The sequence below is a fragment of the Aedes aegypti genome, unplaced genomic scaffold (genome assembly GCF_002204515.2).
Source record: "Aedes aegypti strain LVP_AGWG unplaced genomic scaffold, AaegL5.0 Primary Assembly AGWG_AaegL5_hic_scaff_805_PBJ_arrow, whole genome shotgun sequence".
NCBI classification, from domain to species: Eukaryota; Metazoa; Arthropoda; class Insecta; order Diptera; family Culicidae; genus Aedes; species Aedes aegypti.
In genome coordinates, this window is record NW_018736498.1 from 4,296 (window position 1) to 15,773 (window position 11,478).

At 37.1% G+C, this 11,478-nt stretch overlaps 1 protein-coding gene across 1 annotated transcript; it reads left to right on the forward strand.

The window, feature by feature from the left end:
• Nucleotides 1-542: 542 nt before the first annotated feature.
• On the forward strand, nucleotides 543-10,193 carry LOC110681398 (probable nitrile hydratase; the record flags this gene model as incomplete). Its single annotated transcript, XM_021857141.1, has 2 exons — nucleotides 543-654; nucleotides 9,551-10,193. Coding segments are annotated over 2 exons (755 nt in total), but the record flags the coding sequence as incomplete, so codon positions are not given.
• Between the last annotated feature and the right edge of the window lie 1,285 nt (nucleotides 10,194-11,478).

An 11,478-nucleotide genomic window follows, 5' to 3' on the forward strand; every position in this document is an offset into this window, starting at 1 on the left:
GAGGGTCGGTTGATTCAAAACAATCAACAGTATCAAGATTAGAAGAGCGATATATTTTAACTATCTAATGGTTATAAATCTAATCAGAAGTATGGAAACTACTCAAATCCCTTTAATGGAAATTTTAATTAAATTACTCTCGCCCTTCGTGTGACCGGGATTATGTGGTTGCATGCGGTCGAAAACTTTAGTCGAATCGAGAAATTTATTCATTCTGTTGTTGCCCCAGCCGTCTCTCACATTGTTTTCATTGAAACATCAGCCATATTTCGACTCTATGTGTGCAACGAAACCAACTGCAGGCAAAAACCGTCGATACCGGTCGGAATTCGGTCGATCCGTTTGCCAAAGAAGATTATGCTGATTGGTTTTTGCCCAAATTGGTTAAACGCTCGCCAAAAATGAGCTTTCCAAGAAAATAGAGAGCTATCCCGACATGAATTCTGAAGGCGAATGCCTGCCGCCATCCAGGCGGAACTGACAATGTGCAACCAGCAGACCTGAGAATAATTTATTCCTTTTTCCCGTTTCCCCAATTGCAGATGCCGTTGCAGACATCGTGGGAGCTCCGGATTTGCACATCGACGAAGGATCAACGCTGCGGCTGGAGTGCAAACTGAAGCGAGCTACCGAATATCCCGACTACGTGTTCTGGTAAGTAGTGCATGAGCAAAAGCATTGTCGAAGTGCATAACTACAGGCGCAAACCAGTTGTGTGTTCCTCGAATTTGTTTAATGGCAAACTTTTGATATTCAGGACGGAAAGCGAGTGCATCGCAAAACGTATGTTTCAAAGTTCGTAATACACTAAAACCTCAATTTACATAGTTTCTATTTAAGTTGGTTCCATTAAGGTGAATATGAATCGAAGACAAACTTCAAATTTTCAAGAGCACGGATCTGGAGAACCAAACATCCGTTTGAGCTGAAAACCTCATCGATTGCTCACCACCAGCTGGTGACCAATCGATTAAGTTTTCAGCTTAAACGGATGCTTGGTTCTCCAGATCCGTGCTCTTGAAAATTTGAACTTTGGCTTCGATTCATCTTCACCTTAACGTAACATTTATGCATTTGGAAGTTTTGTCAATTCAGAACGATGAAACTTACACTCTTAAAAATAATGAAAACTACTCTGGACGTAATTCTGGTTATGACTGAATGGCACATGATGTAAGTGATGGAACGACACAAAAATGTGTCCTTGAAGACGTATTGAACAAAAAATGTAATTTTACATGTTAAAGGATACAAAAATGATGGAACCGTGATCGACATTTACCGAATCAGACACTAATGTATTTGAAATTGGACAAAAATTCACGTCATTCGGCTCGCTTCTTTTATGTGCATCCCAGAAGACGTAAATCACATTATTTTTTGGTACTGTGTATACTTAAGCAAAGGGACACATTAAAGGCAACTGTATCTTTTGTGATGATCTAGTATTATTCCTGACAGAACATCGGGAGTTTTGTCATTGCAATTTAACTCAAACAATTGCAATCTGATTTAAATATTTTATTTTATTTTAGTATGTAGAATTCGAAGAATAGAATTACCTTTTGTACGATAAATAATTGCTCGAGAGCAGAGCCTCTGTTCCGCGTGAAAAAATAATCAAAAAACTATTGTTCGTCAAAAGAAAAGATTAATGCTCACTATACTACACTTAAAACTACTTTCAGTTTTTTATTAAATTCATTTTGCACTTCTGACTAACCTTCAAATTGAATTAAAACGTAAATTGTTCACCGAGCTTGCTTCCCCTCTTCAGCCAAAACGATATAAAAATGAGCAAAGATTTGAGAAAATGCAATCTTCATGCTTTAAAATGCGTATTCATATATTCTGACAGTTAACACTTACACATACATTTAAACAATATTAGACGAAATTAAATGGTTTCTAAAATTATCAAAAGTTGCTATAAAATTATAGCAAACCAAAATTGTTGTACTGGTGCTTTTATAAATATTCCAAATCAGTTTGCATAGTTTATTTACATATTTACAAAAAAAAAAACATATTATGAAATTTAATCAACAAAAAAATATATTAATATAGAAAACAAAAAACCTTTAGACGAAAAGACGGAACGTTACAACCTTTCGATCGTTTGATCGTATAGGTTTTTTAATGGGATTTGACTGCATCAGTAAGTATGATTTTGCGATAAATCCTTGTAGTTTTATTTTTTGTCAGAATGTCACATAAATGTACTATGCACTATGAGATGGATCATATTTATATAATACGCGAACGCGAAAGTGTGTCAAGCTGATCATTATTTTTGTGAAGAAAAAATCATATATTTTTTCATTTTTATTCTTATCTTTCCTCTTTTCCTATAATGCTATAATTACATCGAAACTGGGAAAGAGCCTGATTCTCAACTTAGTGTTAGTGATAAAAACGGAATAATCAACAGATCAACTGAGAGTTTTCAAGGCCACATGTACACTATTTTGCGAATGTAGTCACTTTCTTCGTGGAATGTCAAGAAAACTTTCAATCTGAAAACATCCTCGCCTGGTCAGGATTTGAAGCCTCTACTCAAAGAGAAATATCTGAACCAATAGCACGTATTTTTGAGCTAATACTTAACTAGAGTTAATGTTGTATATGCAGTAAAACTAATGTTGAATAGGTTCATCGAAAACAAAGAAGTGTACATACTCTACAACAAGCATCTCTTAATTTGACGTGGTTGAAAAATCTTTTGTTAATACTTTGAGTCAGTGGCGCGGGAAGTGGGTAAGACAGGTAGGACATGTACTACGCACGAAAAAACCTGGGTAGGACAGTCAAAGGATTGTCCTACCCACGATTGAACTAAAAAAAGAAAACTAACTTAAAAATTCCTCTATCGATTCTCCCAGAAATTCTTCCAGCGATTTTTCAAAGGATGGTAAGAAGAATTTCTCTAGAATTTGATCAATTTGAATTTATTGGAACTCCAAAGTAATTAGATATTTCCTCAGGTATTACTTTGATGTTTTTTTTCTGAATTGTAGAATTTTCTTCAGATATTTTTACACTAATCCTTCAACCGAATTGTTACTCTAGGAGATCTTCCACAGATTTCTTCGGTATTACTGTCGAAAAAAATCATAAAGATTTAGTCCAGAGTGTTTGACAATAATAGCTGCAAGAATGCCTCCGCCTGTTCATGTAGATTCCTTCAAGAATTCATCCACGTTTTCTCTCAGAAATAAAAAAATGCAATCTTCAAAAGTTTGTTTCAGTTTTCCTACCAGTTTACACTACAGCATTTTTTTTTTCAAATTTATCCTCCGATTATTTCTGTAGTGTTCAGGATTAGGAAATTGACAATCTTCTATAAAAATAAGTGAAATGTGTTGAGCGTGTATATTCCAGCATCAACGAGCTTAGCCTTTGAGCTTTGACGTTTCACGTTGAAGCTAAAGTGATGAATGTTTGTGTATGTTTGCGCATCGTATGATCTTCGGTATCGTTGCATGAGGGCGGTACATGCAGGGTTGCCATTTGCAAGATTAATCTGGCACTGCAAGACTTTTAACGGAGAAAAAGACAGAAAGACAAACTACCCATTCTGCAAGACTTTTTCAAATTCAGTCAGACTTCACAGATCGACGCGTAGCCATAACCACGATTTTTTCTCATGTTTGGTTGCCCGCTTTTCAAAACAATAGTTTGATGAGAGAACGCTGTGAAAAAATGAAGCTAATAGGGTCCTAAAGCCCTGTCCCAATTTTAGTGCCAAACGCATAAGTTTAGGTCAAAAACATATGTTTACTCAATTTTCTAATGTTTTCCGATGGTTTAAGCGCAAAAAACATTTTTTAAGTTTTTTTTCAAATTTTGTCACACCCCTTGGTTCAAACTCAAATTTTGGGTGTATTTTGTTTTCCGTGTCCCTTCCGAAATGTCAGAAAAGAACAACCCCGGTGTTAAAAAGTTGAACCCCTGTGGTATTTTTGTCGACTAAGCGAACGTCAAACATGTTCTCAAGTGTCAAGGTTCATTTATGGATCCAATTTTTAAATTAAAGTTTTAATATGATTTATGCGATATTTGAGCGGTAAAAAATGCTAAAGTAGTTGCAGTAACATGCTCTTTCGTAATATTAAATGAAAACAAGATTTCATTAAACATTTTAGGACCCTATTGCTGCGACCGTTTTTTGAGTAATGATTATTTATGTATTTGCTTTCGCTTTGGCCGTAAAAAGATCTCGAAAACTATGAAAAACATCATTTTCTGTTCCTTAGAAGACAGCTTTTTATGAATTTTTTGAGAAAAACTTCTTGAAACTTGTCATTGTTTATCCCATATCTTTTTTTTAATTCATTGAGTGGAAAACAAAATGACGGCCAAATTAATTTTATATTGGAAATTTCGGTCCCCATCGAATATCTGAATATTTCTTTTTGGTTCCTTAACCAACGATCAAAATTGATACAGATTTCAAAAATAGAAGAACTTTTTTGGAAACTGTTGAAAAAATTGAACAAATCTATCGACAAACCAAAAAGTCATCACGATTCAAATATTTTATTTTGTAGTTAAAAAAAAAGATACTGTCAGTAGAGGGGTTATCCGAGTGACTTCGATTACTATGGGATGGAATTTCAGCTTTTAAATTTCATTTAAATTTACGGTAGTAGTTTGAGCTGTGACTACTAGAGCGTAGTTTTTATATAAATTCGATATAGATTTTAAAAACAGGCGTTTGGCACGGTGTAACTTTCGCACGAATTAATCGTTTTGGATTTTTTTTACAATTATAAAAATCCAAGTGCCAGGATCTAAATTAAATATAAAGGATAAATTAATATAAAGGATATAATATGATATTATCAATTAAGATAAACACGATAAATTCCATTGCTGAAATACTAAAATGTTTTCTATATGCCTATATGCCTTATGCATTTAAAAAGGCTGAGCTCAAGGTTCAGTGCTGAAGTGAATTTAGATAACTTTTTCTACGTCCTATTATTGTCGAAATTTGGATCTAGTAGCGTACCTGCATAATGGTGTCTGCCAGAATTCGCAAAACTTTTTATTTTGAAATCGCCAGACATTTTTTTAAATCCATTGGCAACCCTGGGTACATGGGAGAGATGGAATGGAATGCAAAATGGAAAGAAAGATCGGAAAAGGGTTCGGTTTGGGCTCTCGACTTTGAGCGCTGCTCTGCGCTTTCAGTCTTGGGAATAGTTTGGGATTGAAAGGTTCGGTTTGCTCGATACGTGTGTTTCGAAGATTCGCCGGATTCGTTTACGACATGGCGCAGTCGGTAGTAACTTTCACTTATTTTTATAGATGATTGTCAATTTCTTAATCCTGAACACTACAATTTCTTCACAAATTTCTATAGAGATTCTATCCAATATTTTTCGATTATCTTGGCAAATTATCAAGGAAACTTTCCACAACTTCCTCAAAAGCCCAAAAGTTGTTTCACAGAACCTTGTTCATCAAGGGTGACTTTTAAACTTACCCCTGTTTTACGAGAGGTTTGCCTAGGATTTACTTTTAGAAAACCACACGGATTTATTTTCCAGAAGAATTTTCCTGGAGGCATTCCTCGAAGAATTCATGAAAAAATTGTTTTTATCAAGGCTTAAGCTAAGTATGCAGTTTTGCTCAAGAAAAGGTCAAGAAATGTCTTACAGAGAGGCCTCTTTGAAATGAAATTTCTTCTAAACTGCGTACAGCGATCAAAGAAATGTGATTCTCTTGAACATGTTTGGAAGAAAATCGAGAAAGGCTTTTCCTTTTCTTGTCATCAGATAAGCGATTACGTTTTTGTCATCAGCAAACCAGCATTTACTTGAAAAAATCTCAAATAATTACGGGAGGAATTTCTTTAGAAATTTTAGATGGAATCTCTGGAGCAATTGCTGAAGGTATCTTAAGGGAAATCCCTATGTGAAATCTTTTATATATCCTGGCTTTTATAAATTATGGTGAAGTTATTGATTGAATTTTAGAAGATGTTTTGACGACAAAATCGGAGAATGTCCCAGGGAAATCGATGGATAAAGTCTTGGAGGAGTTAGGACTTTCTTAAAATATTTCTCAAAGAAATTTTGGAAGAATTCAGATGTTTTCTGAAATAATCTTTGAATAATTTCCGTTCCCCTAGGGAAATCCATATTGAATTCTTGAGATATCCCAAATAAAATTCTTGAAGAAATTCCCTAGGAAAATTAGTGGAGAAATTGATTTGAAAATAATCACTAAATAATTTTTTTAGAAATTTCCGGAGTAATATATGAACATTTGGGCAAATACCTGAACAAATTTCTGATGCAATTTCTAGTGAAAATCATGAGAAAACACATACAGTAATACTTGTCGTAATGTCACTAGGAATTCTAAAAAAAGTATTCAATATTAGACAAATGCCTGCTCTGGTACTATGAAGAATCAAACTCATGTCTCCTGGCTCTTATTAGGTTTAGTTTCAAAAAAAAAAGAAAGTAGCCGGTCTTTAAAGAACTGTTTTTCTTTTTTTATTGAGCGAAAAAAAATACCTGAAAATATCGTTAGAACGCTTGAAAACAGAACAATTTCCTCCACTCAACTCAAAACCGACCAAAATGTCACTTACGAGTATGCAAAGTATGCGAGTCCCTCAAATATAGAAACTTCCATTTTCCAGTCCAGGGTTAAAAATTTTTCTTTGCTCACTGTGAAAAAACATTTGCCAACACTTGTCCTACCCATAGTTGCGAACGTGGACGCGCCTCTGCTTTGAGTAAATTAGCTGCATGAATGAGTCTATGGCAGTTTGTATGAGACTCTTCATAAATCTCTCTCCATGTTCAGAAGTGGTGCTTTCTACTCGAAGATCAGGATTCCAAAAATAATTGGAATGGGAACATGCGTGGCGTGGTAACGTCAGGTATCAACGGTTGCTTAGATTGTCAATCATTTCAGCCCTATTCCCTCTCCCTCGATGTAAACTTATTGTATGGAGATTCAGAAATTTCCAAAAGATTGTTAAGTTTTGCACATCCTTGACCTTTTACCCTTGCTTTACCTTTTACCCCCTGCTTTACCTTTTAGCCCCCTGCTTTGCTATAATCTGTGAAATTTTATCACGTTTGAGTCAAAAGAGATAAATAATAATTAAAGTTTTTTGTCTAAAAGATAACGAGGTCGATAATATTTTCAAATACGAAATAAACTGAATCTTGTTCCGTGCGCCGTTGCCCAAATATTTATGGTACTTGAGGTACTTGAGTGAAAGCGAAGCGCTGAGAAAAATTTACCGTAATTAGTCGAACTTGGGTAATGAACAGAGTTGCTCGCTGTCACTATCAACGCTTCAAATTTGCTGATTTGTACAGGCCGACTGCGATACAATTCGGATAAATTTATATCACATCAACATCATGCTGTAAACTCCATCACAAGTGCATTGATGGCGATAGACTATGGATATCACTGATGGGTTAAGTTTAGCCTTAAATTAAGAAGTTAAAATGGCAATTTATCAGTACGATATTTTTGACAGTGTTGCAGATAGAATGAAACTATTTGTTGGTCACTGAAAAACAGTAATCGCATGGATAATTACCACGTGATCACTCATTCCGCAGTGATTATGATCTAGAGTGCGATGTCGCATCACTGCTGTTGGTTGTCAAATCAAAGTGTTCGCAAGTGATAGTGATAGTTTTAGACCATCACCCATCAGCTGATATGATTGATATTAAGCAACTCTGGTAATGAATTTAGAACTGGAATAGGTACACAGTTTGAACTTCATTATAACGTGTTTATTTCGTCTCTGATCTAAAGGTTACCGCTTCTACTTGCATAGCAGAATATCTTGAGTTTATTCCTTCCTATCCATCCCTTATAACAAATAATTGAACAGTGTCTGAACGACTATGTCAATCACATTTACATCAAACATTCCACGATCCCATGTTTTTTTTTTTAAGAAAAAGAAGGATATATGCAGCACTATATGCTGTCACTAAGACGTGGCCAAGACAACTCCCAGCTTTTGAAGCCCTAATTCAGCTTGAAAACTCTGAGTGAATAGCAGTCGAGAAAGAGGCAATTCTCATTGAATGGTATTGGACTACCGTTAAGTCACCAGTCACCGTGCGGCCTCCATTCACCGTGCACATATACAAATTCCTACAGAATATTCATACAATTTTCACAAATTATTCTTTCGTCAGCAAAATAAGATAAAATTGATGAAATGAAATAGTTTTAGTCACAAAATATCTTGAAAAACCTAGTTTATGTAGTCAAAATCATGTGAATTCTGTTTGATAATGAGATTTTTTAACACTCTTAGTAGAAACGCCAAAAATTCACATTTTTCATTTTAACGATAGAGTATGAAATTTCTCAAAATTTCAACAAGTTTTCACTGTAGATACAATGAGTAAGATGTATTTCATCGTATGAGCAATGAGATTCTATGCAAATTAGAATTTTTTTATTGTGTTTCAGTCGAAACCCAAATGCACGGTGAATGGATCCCTTTCAATATAAATGGTTCCTATTACCGTGCATTAGTGTAAAAGGCATGATATTATTCGGTAATAGTAGATTTATTTGTTATGTTGTCATTAAACTACTTCATATTTAATTTTTGAGTGAATATGGAATGGTTTGGACAATGCAGTAAAATCTTCTATAACGATTTTAATGAAAAAATAAGTATTTAGCCAATTTTTCAACTTTTTATGGTTTTTATTGTAAATGAAGATTTGACTACTATTAAAAATGAGTGCACACACTACTAGTAACGTAGTTGCTCCATCAACAACGTTTCTTCAAGATACAAAATCAAATCATAACGAAAACTGTACGCACGGTAAATGGTTACATAGAACGGTACGAGGCGACCTTAACATGACATTTTAAAACATAATTGTTGAGTATTTTTTGGTAATGCATCACTAGTTTTAGATTTTTCCCTGAATTATTATATAATTGTACGCTACGTAGTGGTATTTGAGTATGCTTCAAATTATTTGAAAAGGTTATATCATTTTTTGAAGTGCATTTTTTTCTTAAATGCACGGTGAATGGTAGCTTGACGGTACAACATTTGTTGCAATTTCGTGGAAGGCGAATTTGCAATTTCTGAAAAAGGTTGTGCAATGATCCATTACGTAAGTCAAAACGGCTGCGTAATAGAACAGCGTTGTGTAATATCTGTTACACAACTAATATCAATTGCGTAATGACTATTACGTCGCTGCGTAATTCAGCGCAGGAAAGTAAGTTGTTCCATGTCAGATTTTCGTGATGAGAAACAGCATGTTAAAATGATAAATTTCAAATTACGTAATGATTCCATTTACGTCTAATTATTTTTACATACTTTCAACCTGTTACGTAAATGGAGGATTCAGTGTACCTCTCTGCTCGCTACTATCATTGCATTATGGATAAGGGACATGCTTTTAGCAACTAATTTAAATGCACTCACTTCTCGTTAGCATGGCGTTAAACTTTTAACCAACTGCACAATTCACTTTAAAACATAATAAAAAAAATTGATTATTCCCTATTGCAGGTACCATCAAGAGAGCATGGTAAACTTCGATCAGCAGAATGGCTTTTCGGTTACGCCATTTCAACCGGTTGACAGTACAGCCTTGACGGACGAAGTATCAGACCAGCCTTACCCAACGCCGATGGACCAGTCCCATGATGGACAGCTTCATCATGGTCACGGTCATCACCATCATCACCACCACCACAGAAACCAAGAGCATCATCATCGACACCATCCTCGACATCATCCACACCAATTGCCACCACAGGATCCAACAATGGTGGACGACAGCAATTTGGGTTTCAACGTGCTGAACCTCCTGAACCCGGCCGCGGTGCCATCGGGATCGATGAGCCTTCTGGACGCTCCACTGCTAGATTCCGGCGAGCTGCTGGCCACAGACTTGACCGCGGGCTTTTCTGCCGCCGAAGAGCAACTGCACCAATGGGCGCTGAACCAAAGTGGCTTTCTGCCCTATTCGCACATCCTGTCGCCGGCCACCAGCGTTCTGACAATCAAGGAGGTCCATTCGAAGCACGCCGGTAACTACACCTGTGCACCGTCCAACACGCGACCGGCGAGTATTACGGTGCACGTGTTGCAAGGTAAGCGATCTTTTTGGCACATGCACATGGACTCTAGGGTGACCCAAAAACAATAAATGTTCGAAAAGTCGTGGTACTCAATCCTCGATCGAAAGATATGCTTATTTTATATAATTGTTGTAGAACATGCTGACACAAACTTTAACACTTAAGGCGCATCTAATAGTCATGCATCAACAGATTTTTATGAAAATTGTACGACGCAACTTAGTCGCGATGCTCTCACAAGCAGTGTTGTAAGCAATCACGGTTTTACGGCTGCTTGGTCGTTCATAGAAGTTAATATTCAATGTTATCTTCTTTTCCAAGCAGCCTAGATAGCCGTGTAGTGTCGGTAGTGGTTGTCTCAACTGGCTAAGAATAACACTACGGATTGCCTGATCCTGTAGTAAAAATCTACTAATCAGGTAACCCCAATCCCAAGGTGTGATGCGACCCGTGCTGATGGATGAATGGTTGAGGGGGTTTAAAATATGCTCAATCGCTAACGGAGCCTGGAGAGCACCAGGGCGAACTCTCCAGTATGTAGCTCTTACTGCATTAGGGCGGGGCAATGATGCAGCGGACCGTCTTTCCCCAGCGACTCGTGGGACCAAAAAATGAGTGCAAATAATCAAACCAAAATAAAAGGTGTCGACTGCCTCCCTCAGTTCGAAAAAGGTGACGACTGCCTCTCCCAGTCGGACGAAACGGAAACAGAGAATGCTTTTGGTAAGCTTGGACTGACCGAAGATGAGCTTCTCAGTAGTTCGCATGAAAACATGGAAACCGACCTCCCTCTGACACTCCCGAACGACCCAGGACTCCATCCTTCGGTTGAACCAATGGACGACGAAGAGGATGGAATTACAGTCACAATAAACTTGTCAGGATCGCAGCCATCAATCACAGGATCGAACGTCACCTCGGGTCCTATTGATGGGAAGACCGATCAACATCCAACAGATGACGCGAACAAACAAAAACCTACTGGCACCAAAAAGATCACTCGGAGCCAAAGGAAGCAGCTAAAAGCGCTCCGACAAAGTGGCTTAAGCCGCCCTGAGGCCCTATCCAGAATCACGGGGGGTGAGGCTATGGTGTCAACTCCTTCGAAACGCACTCGGCAGGACCTTGACAAGTCTACAAATGCTGAAGAAGAACATAAGCAGAAACGGATGAAACAACACCTGAATCCGAGAAAGCGCGTTGGGCAACAGGAAACCAACAGCTCAACAGCCTCGACGATCAACAAACCCCCTCCAGAAGATAAAAAACAGACTAGTCTAAGCTACGGTGAAATTACCAGTCGCAGGAGAGTCGGAATAATCCCAAAAGACTTCCCCACGACCCAACTTTCAA